This window comes from Nyctereutes procyonoides, unplaced genomic scaffold (assembly GCF_905146905.1).
Source record: "Nyctereutes procyonoides isolate TBG_1078 unplaced genomic scaffold, NYPRO_anot_genome, whole genome shotgun sequence".
Classification (NCBI taxonomy): domain Eukaryota; kingdom Metazoa; phylum Chordata; class Mammalia; order Carnivora; family Canidae; genus Nyctereutes; species Nyctereutes procyonoides.
This window is the reverse complement of record NW_026575024.1, coordinates 653,053-668,250: the sequence shown is the minus strand read 5'-3', so window position 1 is coordinate 668,250 and position 15,198 is coordinate 653,053. Positions and strand designations below refer to the sequence as shown.

General features: G+C 69.0%; 1 protein-coding gene across 5 annotated transcripts in view; it reads right to left on the bottom strand.

Annotated features, from left to right (window-relative positions):
- The window catches only part of KCNQ2 (potassium voltage-gated channel subfamily Q member 2), a 41,749-nt gene extending 28,935 nt beyond the window's left edge, over positions 1-12,814 (bottom strand). For all 5 annotated transcript variants that reach the window (XM_055343073.1, XM_055343109.1, XM_055343083.1 and 2 more), the window contains exon 1: positions 12,519-12,814. In XM_055343073.1, the coding sequence (XP_055199048.1) occupies positions 12,519-12,814 (296 nt within the window). The remainder of the gene's footprint in view (positions 1-12,518) is intronic.
- Between the last annotated feature and the right edge of the window lie 2,384 nt (positions 12,815-15,198).

The window sequence follows — 15,198 nt, the reverse complement described above, 5'->3', positions numbered from 1 at the left end:
CTCCTGAGCGCCACAAAGCACGTGGTGTGGGGACGTCGACCGGGGCCCGCCCACCACACCCCTCCCGGTGTCATCGCCACCCTGGACGCCCCTGCAGCAGACGCCGCCGGCCCCAGGGGACAGGAGGAGCCCGGGGACCCTTCTGGGCCAGGCTGCCGCACGCACAGCAGCCGGCGCCCCGGAGTCTGAGCCTCGGCCGGCCCCACCCTGCGCCCCGGAGGCTGGCAGGGCTAGACCCTCCTGGGGAGCGTGGCCGTGGAGGGCCCCCCGCACCCGCGCCCACCCGGCTCCCGAGCAGAGGCGCTGAAGAGCGAGGCCGGGGCCGCTGGCACAGACGAGACGCAAGCGAGGCAACAGTCACATTTCAAAACCACAATTAATTTCCTCTCATTAGACCATTTATTCAATTAGCTGAGCCCTGGAAAACGGCGTCCAGATCTCTCATGTGCCTCGTGTCTGTATCCATCATTCTCGGCCCGCCGGTGTTTCCTCCCGACTCGGTCTGTGGGGAAGTCACACCCCGGCCGCGTGGACCTGCCAGGAGCAGGACACCGAGCATCCAGGGTTCTGGGTCAGGACCCTGCAGGCCTGGGGCGGTGGTCAGGGGGGACTGAAAGCATCACCCACGGCAGGAAGGGCTCCCAACCCAGCGAGGCTCAGTGCAGAGAGACGGGGAGCCCACGGGAGACGTGAAATCTGGCAGGCTTCCCGGAGGAGGTGTCCACAAAGGGGAAGAGGAGTGGGTGCGGCCAAGAGGGGAGGAGGGAAGAGCGAGTGCAGTGGCCCAGACACAGGGAAGACAGCAGGCTCTGGCACTCGGCGGAGGGCAGGTCGGACAGCCCGAGAACGGGGCAGGGGGAGCCTGGTGCCACTGTCACCCACCTGGGGGTCAGTGCACACTCAGAGCCCGGCCGGGTGGAAAAGAGAAAGCCCAGTCCCAAGGTGACCGACTCTCACAGCCCTGCCTCCTGAGGATGGCTCTGGCATCTTGGAACATTCCAGAACGGCCTGTGGAGGTGCAGCCGTACCCCACGGGCCGTGACTGGGATGTCCAGAGCTGTGCCCGAAATTCGGGAGACGAGAGACCCGAAGGCAGACACGCCACATTCCCACTCGGCCAGGTGAGCGAGGACAGGACCAGGGCAGGGCGGAGGGTAGGGGCGAGGGCAGGACCAGGGCAGGGGTGAGGGCAAGGGAGAGGGCAGGGGTGAGGGCAGGACCTCGGCGATGCAGGCCCCTGGGTGGGGTCCAGCCCCGGGAAGCCCGCAGGAGGGCAAGCTAGCACACAGGTGCCACCCTACAGGGCAGGGGGGAGTCACTGCAGCCCACGGCGGGGTCACCGGGCCGACCTGGAGCTTCCCGCGGACGCTCAGGGACCCGAAAGGGGCGGTGCTCCCGCCTTCTGCCCCGCAGGCCTTTGTCTCCGCCATCCCGTTATCCTCGGTGCCCGCCCCTGACGGCCGAGGCAGGAAGGGACCTTCCTTCTGCTCGTCGCCCTCGGCAGAGAACGCCTCGCAGCGCGCCACGAGCTGGGGTGCCCACCCTGCCGGGCCCCGGGGGGACCACGCGGCTCCTGGGGAGCATTCCGACGGAAACCTCCACGCTGCGGGCGCAGGATGGCTGGGTGCTTCCTCCCCGGCCAGGTGCAAGGCTGCCCGCCCCGCTGCTGGCCACAAGGCTCGTCCTCGCCGCTGTCCGCAGGGCCTGGGGACCAGCCAGGCTGCAGGCAGAGGAGGGAGGCGGGAGGCATCCCCGGTGCCAGGACGGGGCGGTTTCCTGCAGCCCAAGGACGGTTCTCACGGCAGATCCCCTGGCAGTGGCTGCCAAGGAGACTCGTATCTCACGCAGCCGGGCCCCAGCCCCAGAGTCCCGGGGCCAGGATGGGGGGCACACGGGGGGCGGTGAGGAGGGACCTCAGGGGGCGCTCACCCCACAGTGAGGAGCTGGGCTGCTGGAGACGGGGCACCGTGTGGAACAGGCCGCATCTCGAGGCACATCAGGTCACGGGCCCGCTGCGCACCCACAGCACACGGACCGTCGTCACGCAGCAGCACGAGCGACCCCAGCTGACGTCAGAGGGGACGTAGGCCGCAGCCTGAGCTCCGCACAGAGCCCCTGCGGTCCTGAGGGCTGGGGCTGTGGTGTGCAGCGTGCATGGCAGGGGTGACCGGGGGTGACAGGCGAGGGGGCGGCGGAGGCGCACACATCAGCCAGAGGGGCCCTCACGGTGCTCAGCCCGTATGCACACCTGTCGGTCGTGGGGTGCACTGCGCAGCTGTGTGCAAGTGGGTGCATGTGCGGGTGTGTGCGCGTGCAGGTGTGCGTGTGCAAGCATGTGTGTGTGCAGGTGTGTGTGCATGCGAGTGTGTGCGGCTGTGCGTGTGCATGTGTATGTGTGTAGGTGTGTGTGGGTGTGTGCACGTGTGTGCAGCTGTGCACGTGCAGGCATGTGTGTGTGCATTCAGGTATGTGCGTTCAGATCTGTACAGGTTGGGCATGTGCAGGTGTGGGTGTGTGTGCAGGCGTGTGCACGCCCGTGTTCTGCTTGTCCCTGCACTGCAGGGGGGGGCCCCCCTCAGGGAGACACTCGGCTTCCACCCCCTACCCCGACCTCAGGGAATAGTCACTTTCTGGAAAGGCACAACAGCGCCTGTGGCACCTCGTTCCCGGGCCCACGGGGGGGGTCACAGCACAGGCCGGAGCCCCCCGCCGGGCCCGCACCCTGGCCCCTTGGGGGCCCCCCAAGACTGACGCAGGACGAGGCTGGGGGATTCATCTCGTCTCCACACTTGAAGTGAAGCGGGATGTGAGGCCATGAGCACGGCCCCGCAGCCCCGCCGGCGCTCCCTGGAGGGGAGGGTCTCTGACCCCAAGGCCCCCAGGCCTCGCGGCGACTGCGCCATGTGCCAACCTGCAGGCGGGGCCGAGCCCGAGCCCCCTCCCCCTGCAGACACGGCGCCGTCAGCGCCTCGGGCGGTGGGGGCCCCGAATCCCAGGGCCAGGCTGAGGGCCACACCCCCCCCCACACCCCCCACACCCCCCGCAGGCCGCCACCCCCCCGGAGCCTCCTGCCCGCCTCACCCATCAGGCCACGGCGGTGCCATCGCTTGGAATCTAATTTGGCGTCTAATGAACTGCTCTGCCTCCAGGACCCGCTGCCACGTCCACCCTCCAGGGGACACGGGAACCCAGGCCGCTCGGGCGCAAGGCAGGGGCGACAGTCACTGTGAGATCGCACTGCGGTCGGGGCCCCTCTCCAGAGACCCCTCCAGGGGCCGAGCCTCACCCTGGGTGCTGCCTCCCGAGGGGCCAGCCCGGCCTCCAGGTGAGAGCGGAGGCTTCCCGGGAGCACCCAGCCCAGCCCGAGGCCGCGGGCGGCGACGGGGCCCACGCGGGACTGTGCCGCACACGCAGCAAGTGCTCAACACGCGCCTCGAACCCGACAAGCCACAGCCCGTTCCCGCCCACTCCGGCCCCTCGCACGGCTGACCGCGCGTGGCCGCTCCACAGCCACAGCCCTTCACGCGGACGCCCCTTCCTGTCCCCGGGCGGGAAGGTGCTCCCCTCACCGGCCCGTGTCCCTCCGAGGCCTGGTCCCACACAGGGCAGGAGTCTCTCCTCGCTGAGCATCACTCCCTCGCCGTCCACCCGTTGGGAGCCCCAAGTTCACAGGACCCCAAGCCCCTCCACTGACACCACAGGCGCTGCGCCTCGCTCCCCTCCCGTCTACTTCTCGGCCTCCCCAGGCCAGCTTCCCTGCCCCAGGGCCTTTGCACACACTCGTCTTCCTGCCTGAAGCGCGTTTCTGCTTGCACATCCATCTCAGGGCGGCCTCCTCTCTGTCCCCGGGTTTCTGACAGGCCAGGACCCTCCGAGCCGAGGCCTATTCACCTCCTCCCCTGCTCTGCTCAGCCGGCCCCCCCACAGCCAGAAGCCACCGCCAGGGGTGGCACAGGCATCCTGACAGCCTTCCTGAGGTGGGATCCAGCCGAGAGCCGCCCGCAGCCCCGCTCAGACACGGCTCGGTGTGCACACGCGCCGTCTGCAAACCCCGCTGGAGGGGACAGGAGAGGGGCCACGGGCAGGAGGCGGTGTCCTCGAGGGACCCAGAGGGCGCGGAGGTGGGGGGGGCCTGGGGCAGGAGGGGCCTGGGCCTCTCTGGGGGACAGGCCGCATGTGAACCCACACGGGGCCGATGACGCCAGAGCCCACAGCCACGGCCCCCTCCCAAGCCAGAGGCCCCAAAGGCACAGGTGAGGGGAGTGGGGTCAGGCCACCCTGTCCCCTGGGCGCCGGGAGCTCTTGGGAGCGATGGAGGCACACGCAGCTTCCCGGGGTCCCACCGCGCCGCCAACATGGACCCGATGAGGGAAGTGGTGCCCGGCTCGTCTGGGGGACCCCTAGATGGGAGACGGCGCTCGTCCCGCTGCTGTCGGCTTCTCCCCGGGTGCCCCCCCCCCGCCCTGTGCACCTGATTTTGTCACCAGGGAAGATAACGAGCCACACCCCGTGCTCCTTTGGGGGCTTTTGGCGTCCCCCGCTCCGGTAGCACCTCCGGGTCGAAGCCCGATTCGGGCCCAGGCCCCGTGAGCTCGGCTCCCAGCTGACGAGACCCCAGGGGGCAGAGGGGACCTGGCTCTGGCCGCAGGCTCCCGGGAGCGCCCTGTGCAGCGGGACCGCCTGGGACCACCTGGGACCGCCTGAGACTGCGGCCACCGCTGGGCCTGCTGCTCAGGACCACGGCCAGCGCCTGGCCCGCCCGCCCCGCCCCCGCCCTGCCCTCCCCTGCCCTGCCCACCCCAACCCTGCTCGGCCCTCCGGGCCCTCTGGCTGGGTCAGGCCTGGCCCTCCCGCTGGAGGCTCACACACCTGCAGCCCCACAGGCCCCGCAGGCTGGGTCCTCCGGCTTCCACCCCTGCTTCTGCCGAGCCCGGAGCCTTTCACCACCTCCCCGCAGGCCTGGGGTCCCAGGAGGAACTGGCCTTCCTCTGTCTTGGCCGAGCCTGACGGGAAAGCCAACTCAGGAGTTCTGGGCCCGGGAGTTCCATGGAGGGAAAACAAAAGCCCGACAGGACCCGCGGGAGGGACACGAGCACATTCTGCACGCAGCCAGGGGACGCTCCGCGGCCCGGTTCACCGCGGGCGGCCAGCCTGCCACCATCACAGGTGACTGAGGGACATCCAGGGACGCCGAGCCCAACGACTCCCATCAGGACTTTCTGTACATTTGCAAAATTATTCCAAGTAATCCAAAAGAATTAGAGACTTAATTTTATTCAAGCTGGGTAACCAGTAGAGCCTGATGACACGCAGCTCTGGAGCACATCCTGCAGACAAGGTCGGACTCGGGCTGGCCTGAACACTCCAGCCCCCAGCCCCCCAAGAGGCGCAGCCGTGGCCGGCCCTCCCGGCATCCCTCCCTGCAGCCAACCCCAGATGCTAAGCAGCAGGACCAAGGCTCTGGGCCGCTGGGGCTGGGGAGGAGCCAGACCCCTCCGTGGCCGGGTCACCCCCCGCCCCATGGAGCAGGAGTCTCTGCGCCGTATGTGGGGGCTGCTGGAGAAGGTCACGGCCCCTGTACCTGCCGGGCCTGAATCCTGGCTGCCCCCTGGGGGCCCTGACCTCAGCACCGGGTGGCCGGCTGACACTGTGCAAAGCACCTGAGAACAATCCTGTCCCCAACCCTGCTCATCGTCCCAGACACTCAAGGAAGGGTTAGAAGACCCCCTTTCCCAGAGCAGACCGCCCCCGAGACCCAGACCCACATGAAGCAGAGCCCGGGGGGAAGCAGGAAGCATTAGCGGCAGCCCCCCAGGGGCCCTGCGTCCCTCCCCCCAGCCACGTCCCCCGCCCTCCACCAGGAAAGAGGCTGGGGGCTCAGCAGGGCGGGCAGTGCGCCGGAGGGACGGAGGGACGAGCACTCAGACCTGCCCCGTGTCCGTCAGGAGACCCCGCCGGCCCGCCCCTCCCCAGAGAGCCCCAGCCTAGTCCCTGTGGGCTCCCAACCAGACCCGTCCCGGCGCCGCAGCAAGTCCCTGCAGAGGAAGCCGCGCAAACCCACCGAGAGCGAATCACTTCACAAGCAGCTCTTTCCTCCAGAAACGCGGACCTTACAGCTGCCCCTGGGGCTCGGGCCTGGCAGGGCCTCTGGAATGCAGGTCCCAGCTCAGCGGAGCGCTCCCGACCCGGGGGCAGCGCGATCCTCAGGGTCTCCAACCCCGTCCTTCCAACAGTAGATGCTCCAGACCCGTCCACCTGCTGAGCATCCCTGGACCACCTCCCCTCCGACTCCGGCCACGGCTCTTTTTTTTTTTTTTATAATCTATTTTAAGTGCTCTGCACACCCAGCATGGAGCCCAACATGGGGCTTGAACCCACGACCGAGATCAAGACCTGAGCTGAGACCCAGAGCCAGACGCTTGACCTACTGAGCCCCCCAAGCACCCCCCCCCCGCCACCAGCCACAGCTCTTTAAATTCACATAAGAAACAGTGAAAGTCTCTCTGCCGCTGACCCCGTCCCACGCAGCCACCTCCCCTGGAGCAAAGCAAGGCCAGCAGTCACGTGGGGGGTGGCTGCTGAGCACGGGCCGGTGGGATCGCGCGAGGCCAGGGCCAAACTGGGGTCATTCCCAGAACAACCCAGTTCTTCAAACACCCCCCCCCAGCTTGGAGGACCCCGTTGTTCCAGGGCGACCTTGGGGGTGCACGACTCTTCCTCCTCCCTGGGACTCAACCAGGCTGCTCCAGCTTTGCTGGGGACGTGCCACAACGGGAAGACACACTCCTCCTCTCCACAAATGAGGCACGCGGCCGTGGGACGCTCCGGGGACAGCGCGGCGGGGGTGGCTCGGCCCGAGGCTGCAGGGCCAGTCGGGGACGGGGGCTGCCCAGGGCGCCCATCGGCACAAGCCGCCGCGATGGTGTTTCTCAGGCCAGCAACGGTCCTGCCTCGGCGTCGGGAGGCTCGGTGCGCCGGGAATGTGCGCCACCGGGCCGTGAGCGAGACGCGCCCCGACGCCGGGCAGCTGCAGAGCAAGCAGATTCCTCCAGGAACACGGCCAGGGGCCCGGACCAGTGCGCCAGCGAGCGTCTGAAGTGTCAGCGGGCGCCTCGCGTCTGAATGTGGCCTCATTAGCAGCAGCCACCACCGCCTCAGGCAGGCCAGGCCACTGGGGAGACCGCGGAGTGGCCACGGCTGGGCGGAGGGCCGGGGCCGGGGGCGCCACCCAGGACAGGCCCACCCCCGTCCACCCGGCGTCCGGCCTCTGTGCGCGACGAGGCTTTTCATTCTGCTAAACCACAACCACGCCGACCTGACAACGGAGGCCGCAAGCCTCGTGAGCGTCACACACACGTGGCGTCGGGTCGACGACTCGCAGAAAATAGAATCATTACCCACCACAGACGAGGAAACGTAGCGGGCAGGACCCCCGTCCGGCTAGCCCGGAGCCGGCCGTCCCCACCACTCAGCGTCTTCACCTGGACGTGCCCGCGGAACCACCCCCGCCAGATGAGGCCGCCGCATGGACTGCAAGCCACGAAGTACACGTGTGACGCGGAGCGGGGACTGGCCGGCATGACCGGGGGGATGTGGGCTATCTGTTCCCGACACAGGGACCCAGCAATGTCCATCCGGGAACGGTCCTACATCTGTCCTCGAGGGTGTTTAAGGTGAGCCACGTGCAGGGCATCCCGGCACCGTCTCCAATGACCAGAAACCGGGCACAGACCCGTGTCCCTCGTAGGCTTGTGTGTGCGAGGGCAGCAGCCTGCAGCCCAGGGCCCACCCACCACCCCAAGCCTTTTAACAGGACACGGCCTGAACCCCAGGCCTGGCCCGGCCCCACCTGCACTGTCCAACCTCTAGCGGATGCTCAGGGGGCACAGAGCACGCACTGCATGGCCCCGAGTCCTCTAGAGGCTGCAGCCTCGAGGGGCCTCCCCGGCCCCCCCCCCCCGAGACCCTGCTGCCAGCATCGTCCATGAAATGCCCCGAAGAGCTCACTCCTCCCACCCTACTCCTTCCCCAGGACGGTCCGAAACCCAAGTCCTAGAGGCCAGCCCGTGGCTCTCACTAGCAGGGATCCACCTCCACGGGCCTGCACCCAGACGCTCACACGGCCTGTGCGTTGACCTACCAAGTAAAACAACCCTAAAGCACTGCGTCCCCCACCCGACTCGGCCTGGCCTCCTGGAGCTGAGCTTCCTCCAGGACACGCTGGGGCGCAGGTTTGTCAGCACCAGAGCTGCGGGTGGGCATGCGGGGCCCGCGGGTGGCCACCCGTCAGCCCGGCCGTGCCTCCTTCAGAGTGTCCCGACCCGTGCAGACCTCCAGGGAAACCGAGGTTCTCCGCTCCGATCCGTGAGGCTGACGAGCACCGAGCAGCCCCCCTTCCCTATGGCCCTGCGACACGGGACGTGTGGGACCTGACCCCCCGGGGAAACGGGGGACACGGTGAGTAGGGGGGGGCGTGATCTCACTCTGAGCCGCCTGGGGAGGTCCCCAGGCTGGTCAGCCCCGGTCGCCCTGGAAACCACAACCGGTTCCACCTTTGGGGAAATTTCCATAAGATTCTCCAACTCTTCAGGGACGCTCCCTCCCCAAGGATGCAGAGAGGTCTGTGACTTGAAAGCAGGGGAGGACACGGCCACTCAGACCCAGGCTCCTTCGGGAAACAGAATGCTCATCAGCAAAGAGGGGCCCTAGCCGCCTCCGGGGCCACGCCGACCCTCAAACGCTGTCGGACGCAGGAACAGAACCGGCCGGCACTCAGGCCCGAGGCCCCCCTCCCACCCAGGGGCTCACGGCGGCCCCGCACCCCGCCTGCTGCCGTGTGGCAGGAGACCACGCTGGGCCCAGCGGCCCCCAGCACGGACCCCAAAGCAGATGCCGCCTGCGGACAGAGGGGGCTGCTGGCCCAGCCTCACACGCCCGGGCCCACGCTGTCACCGGCACATGCCACCCGGCCTAAACAGTTCCACCCTGGCCACTCCAAGTGGCTTCCAGATGTGGGGAAGGTCAGCGATCTGCACCCGAAAACCCTCATCTCCAAGGCAGAGACGCCGTTCAGCTTAAGTGGGACAACTCTGGAGCGCATCAGCCTTGCTTGGCCTCAGTTTCCCCACCGTGAGAACAGGCCTCTCTGAGGCTCCTGGAGGTACACCTGAGGCCTGCACACAGTGGGCACCTCACGCGTGCAGCTCCCCCTTCCACTCCCATCTTCAGCCACAGAGAAACCACGTGGAAAGTTCCCCCTCGAAGGACTACCTGCCGGGCTCCCAGTGAGCGCGGGGGTCACACCGCACCCAGGCCCCCAAGGGATCCCCTGTGGACCGGCCTGGAGCAGGTGAGCTGCCCTGCAGGCCCCATGTGCCCAGACGCACGCCCCTGACCCGCAGTCCAGGCTTTTCTGCAGCTCGCATCCCCCTGGAGAAACTCCAGGCCCCGCACCCAGGAGGTCCCCGCACACAGAGGCGCCCTGGCTCTCAGGCGCACGCCCGGCAAGCCCGGGGCAGGAGGGGCCGGCGGCGGAGGAGCATCTGCGGGGTGCCCGCAGCTGCGTCGCCCCCGCCCCCCACGGCCCAGTCTGTGCGGGAGTCTGTCCTCCCAGGCCCTGCTCTCCTGCTCTCCTGCTCTCCGTCCCTCTGCGTCCCTCTGCGTCCGGCCACAGGCAGAGGAAGGGACGTCCCAGCGGCCTCCGAGCTGGGAGGGCCGGACCCAGGCTGGCTCTGGCCGGGCAGGCCGACAGCTCGGGCGGCCGCGGGCTCCCTCCTGACTCAGGGCAGCTCCTGGCTCCGGAAGCACGTCTGGCAAAGCTCCCGCCAGGAGGGCTGGTGGCCATGGCCCCGCTCCCAGGGGCCTGTCTTCAGAGAGAGCCCCCTCCACAGGGTAGACGGGGAAGTGGCCCCCGGCCCCAAGCCCAGGGGCCAGAGGGCAGCCACCTCCCTCCCGCCCCGACAGCCACTGTCTCCGGGGTCCACCAGGACCACAGACGGGCTGGCACACGGCCACCTTCCAGAAGCCAGGCTCTGGTGGCAAAGGTGGCCCAGGAGGGCCCAGCACTGCCCCGGCCCCGGGGACTCTTTCCAGCCAGGAGCGCCGGTTAACGAGGCCTGGCCACCCCCTCCTCCGGCCTCCGCAGGCCCCAGCGCCAGGCCGGGAAGATGGGCTTGAACTTCCTTTAATTAATGAATCGACAAACCAAAGGACGCGCACACGGGCCAGTCCACGCTGGGCAAGGGGACCCTGGGGCTGCCACACCCGCAGCACCTCGGGCCTCAGGCAGGCGACCAGCACCCAGCAGGAGAGATGTCTGATGTGGGTGGGGCTGCGTGGGGGGGTGTCAGTGCAGGGCTGCAGGCCTGGGGGCCTGGGAAGGGTGACAAGTAGGCGGGACATGTGTCACCCTCTGGGGCCAGCCCACGGGGCCTCCTGGGAGTCAACCGCCCCCCGCAGCCTCTCTGCACGGGCCCTGGGGGCAAGGAGCCGTGGTGCCCACCCTCCTGACCGACGCCGAGGCCGCAGATGCTGTGACGACACTCGGCTGCCTCACCCGACAGCTGCTGCTCCCCCCGCCTCCCCCACTCCCCAGAAAAAGCCCCCTGCCAGCGGGGCTGCCCTCCCCGAGCCAGGGAGCTGGGGGCATGGGGGCTCAGGCAGCCCGTGCCCTCGGTGGGGAGGCCATGAAGGGCTGCGCAGGCCCAAGGGCAGACTGCCTGGGCCATGGGGGCCGTGGGGGCCGTGGCCACAGGCGTGTCCTGGCTCATGCACACACACACACACACAAGCAGCAACCTGACCCGGCCTCCCCTCCTGCTCTGCGTCCCTTTGTGGGCGCTGCAGCTTTGAGGAGGCAGGAGGCAGGCGGCCGGGCACCTGGGGCCCAGGCAGGGAGAAGCCCCCGAGGCCTGGAGACCCCCCCCCCAGCGTGTCCTGCCAGCCAGGGCCGTGTGGGCCAAAGCACAGCAACCCCCCCTCACCCTGGCAGCCACAGGCCAGAGCGGGGCACCTGGCTGCTGGGCGGTGGGGTGGGCTCTGAGCACGCGCGGCGGTTGGGGCAGGACCTGGACACGGAGCTGGTCCCACCAGGTGGGGAGGGACGTGCTGACGGGAGGACCCCGGTTAGGAGACACCTTCCAAGGATGAACAGCACGGCCGAGCACGCCTACACGGGAGGGCCAGAGTCGCCTCCCTGGGGTGGGGGGTGACACTCACGGTGCCGAGAAAGCCCCTGCCCCCCCAGGACTCCCCGGGTGCCTCAGCGCTGGGGCTGGGGACAGTGCCCAAGGCACCTGCCAGGGCCGTGGTCTCCCCAGGGACACCCTCCTGTCCCCTGGCATTTCCTCCTGGGGTCTCCCCCTTCCCCCCATGGAGGTCCGTCCAGAGCACACGCTCCGGTATATGGACACACTCATGGGCCCACACCCCTCATCCCAGGGGGCACATGGTCGGAGACGGTTTCCCGGAATCCGCTCCTCGCTCCCATCCCAAAATGCCTCTTTCACACAAAATGGCCGAGTCCCGGTCCCAGTGGAGCTGGGAGGGGAGGGGGTGCTCCCAGCGGCACAGGCCACCCACCAGCAGCCCCTGGAGGAGCGGGGCACACGGGAGCACTCGTGCGCACACGCGCCGGCCTGAGGTCACTGGACCTGCCCCGGGAGGGAGCCAGGCGTTCCCTGGACGGGGCCGGGGGGACCAACAACCCCTTCCCGGGTGCGGGGTGCGGGGTGTGGGCTGCGGGCTCAGGGCTCAGCACACGTCCTCCTCGGGGTGTCCAGCGACCAAGGAGGGGTCCCGGAGCCCGGAGCGAGCGGCGAGCCTCGGGCATACACCTGCTCCTGCAGCTCGGCCCAGCAGAGAGGTCAGGGTGACGGCCGGGGGTGGGGGGGCGCAGGCTGGGCCGAGGGGGAGCCCGGGGCCGGGGACGCAGGTGGTATCAGGACACCCCCCGCCCCCGTTCAGCCGGCGGCAGCTCGCCGGGGAGGGCCGAGCCCGCGGCCTGGGGGTTGCCGGAGGCCGGGCCCAGCGCTTCCCCCGCCCGCCCCGCCCGGCCCCTTCCCTGGGGGAGCCCAGCGCAGGGGGGGGGGGCCCGGGGAGCCCAGATCCAGCGGCAGGACTGGCAGCGCCACCCGCCCTCGGTCCGGCCCTTTGTTCCGCGCGGCGGCCGTGGGGAGGGGCCTGGGCCGAGGGGGGAGGCCGGGGCGCCGCGCGGTTCCCGGTCCCGCGGGGGAGGGGCCGACGCCACCCGAGCAGAGCAGGCCGCGGCGGGGAGGCGGCGCCCCCACCCCCCACCCCGGCGACCCGACGCCCTCGCCTCGCCCTCGCCCTCGCCCTCGGGGCGCGCCATCCCCGGGCTCGGGGCCGGAGCGGGGAGCGCGGCGGCGGGGCTCAGGCCGGGGCGCCCCCGCACCCCCGCACCCCCGCACCCCCCACCCCCGCACCCCTCCACCCCCGCACCCCCGCACCCCTCCACCCCCGCACCCCTCCACCCCGCCCGGGCCCGGCCGCGCTCTCACACGTAGGCGTGGTAGATGAACGCCCAGCCGCGCGGCCGCTCCAGCACGTTGTACAGGAAATTCTGCAGCTTGCGGTAGAAGGCGTTGCGCTTCGGGGGCTTCCCCGCGCCCGCGCCGCCCGCCCGCGGCTTGCTCAGGATGCTGCCGCGCTTCGGGGCCTCGGAGCCGGCGATGAGCAGCGCGCCGTCGCGGGTGGAGTCGGGCGCGCCGGGGTCCAAGCCCACGAAGCCCACCTTGAGCTTCTTCTCCCCGCTCGGGCCGGGGTACACGCCGCCGTTGCGCGACTTCTGCACCATCGTGCCGGCGGCGCCGCGGGGCGCGGGCTCAGCGCAGGAGGCGCGCGGGGGGCGGCGCGGGCCCGAGCCCAGGCCCCCGGCCCGGGAGCCGCATGGCCCAGCGGCGGCGGCGGCGGCGGCGGCGGCGGCGGCGGCGGCGGCTCCGCGCTCCTGCCGGCCCGGGCCGCGCGCGGGGACGCTGCGGCCACCTGGCTCCGCCCGCCGGCTGGGCCCGCCCCCGTTAACCCCTGCGACGCCGCGCGGGCGGGAGCGGAGGGGAGGAGAGGAGGGGAGGGGAGGGGAGGGGGAGGAGGGGAGGACGGGAGGTGAGGGAGGGAGGCCGGTGGGGGGAAGGAGAAGGATGGGAAGGAGGGGAGGGGGGAGGGGGAGGAGGGGGGGGTGGAGTGGAGGAGGGGAAGGAGGGAGGAGGGAGGGGGGAGATGGGAGGGGAGGGCTATGACAGGGTGGATAGTTGGACGCAGGCTGGGAGGTAGGGCAGGGATGGTCGAGGGGGGGTGAGCGGAGTGGCGATGATGTGATGTTCGTGGATCTGTCGCTTCGATTGCTGGCCTGGAGCTGTGGTTCGTGCATTACCGGCTCTGTGTGTTTCTTGATCGTTCGTTGCTTTTGGCGGATTCTCGCTTTCCTTTCTCTGCTCAGTGTTCTTCCGTGTGCTTCTCTTTCCTTCTCCTCTTCTGTATCGTTGTTGCCTTTTTCTTCTCTTCTAGTGCTTTTCTTTTCTTGCCCTTCTTCTTTCCACTTGGCTTTTCTTTTCCCCCCTTGTCGTCTTACCGTTTGTTATGCGTTGCTGCTGCGTCACGTGCTTTCCGTTCTTCCGGCTTCTTGCTTTTATTGCGGCTTTGTTTTAGTCGTGGCCTCACCGCGTGCTTGGCCGGCACGCCCAAGTCCCCCGCGTCTCAGGACCACAGCCAGCAGTGCCCCCTGGGGTGGACACCTAGGTGAGCAGACGAGGGCGGCCGGGCCCTTTGGCCCTTCTAAGACCCCTCCTTGAGGGCCCCAGCCCACTGGACCCAGCGCTCTATTGGCCTCTGGCGGCCTAGACCCAGGTCCCCGTGAGTGCAGAGGGAGGCATCTGGGGAGACTTCCTAAGAGGTGGCCAGAGCTGGACCTTGGAGAGGGAGGCCTGGAAAGGGAGGGTTTGCAGTGGCCCCTGCAGCAGGGAGAGGGCACAGGTGGTCAGAGAGGTGAGACCTGGGAGGCTGACCCCAAGGGGCCTGGACTTCCTTCTGCAGACCCCAGAAAGGACCTGTGGCAGGGGATTGGAGGTGGGCTGCAGGACGAGACAGAGGCCTGAGGCCAGTGGGGACACCGGTGCCGTCGTCCAGGACAAAGGAGGGCAGGCTCTGGACACAGGTGGCGGGGTGTCCTCTTGAGGGGCAGTGGACAGAGGTTGCCTCCCCCAGCCCGGGAGCCGTGGTTGGGGGGCAGGGGAGGGGTCATTCGGGCACCTGCTTCTAGGAAGCCAAACCCCTTCCTCAACCCCTGAGAGGCCCCTGTGCACACCACCGACCCTCCTCCCCCACTCGCAGAAGCCTCCCTCTGCACACCTGGGATGATGCCAGCTGCAGGTGCCGCCCTGACTACATCCGGCACCTTCCCGCATCTGCCCAGTACTACGGGGTCCACTGAGGCAGGCCCTGGCCAGCAGCTGGCACCGCCCTCAGCAGTAACGTGGCTCATAAAACATGACTGTGCGTGGCACCGGATCAGCCGTGCCGCTTGCCCTTTCAGTTCCAAAGCTAGAGGCCGGTGGCCTTTTTTCCACATTCAGCAGGAAACAGAATGGTGGATGCAGGCACAGCGATCGTTTGTAAGTCATCTGGAATGCTGGGGATGGCGTGCGCCCGTGCCCCTGTGCACACAGGTGCGTCCCGGGGCCACACTCTTGACCCCCACCTCCCTGCTTCTGTGCCCGCCTCGGTCGTGAGCTGCGACCACCAGCATTCAGCCAGTGTGCCCCCCAGTGGCTGCAGTTCCCCTGAGCGTGTGCACCCCTGCTGAGCCCGGGCTGAGGAGGGGGAAGCCCGTCAGGTCAATGGGCGGGAATGACCTCCCACGTTGCAAAAAGAGAGAGGCTGCCCATGCTGGCTGGCTGCCTCTGCTCCCCGGCCTCTGAGCAGCCCTCGCACCCCCTCATCCTGTCAGGAGGGAGCCCCAGACTCTGCGGTGCCACCTAAGCTGGGCATGGCTCCTCCCGAGGGAGCCTCTTCTCGGGGCTCCACGTGATTGTGCAGTGGGCTCGCGGGGAGGGTGGGTTCACAGAGGAAGGAGGACCGATTCCCAGGTCTCATGTTTGCAAACATATGAGCACAGAGATGGGAGCAGAGCCCAAGCTCCCCGGCGTCCCGGGACATTAGGGGAGACCTGTTGCCCTCGCGGTGTCC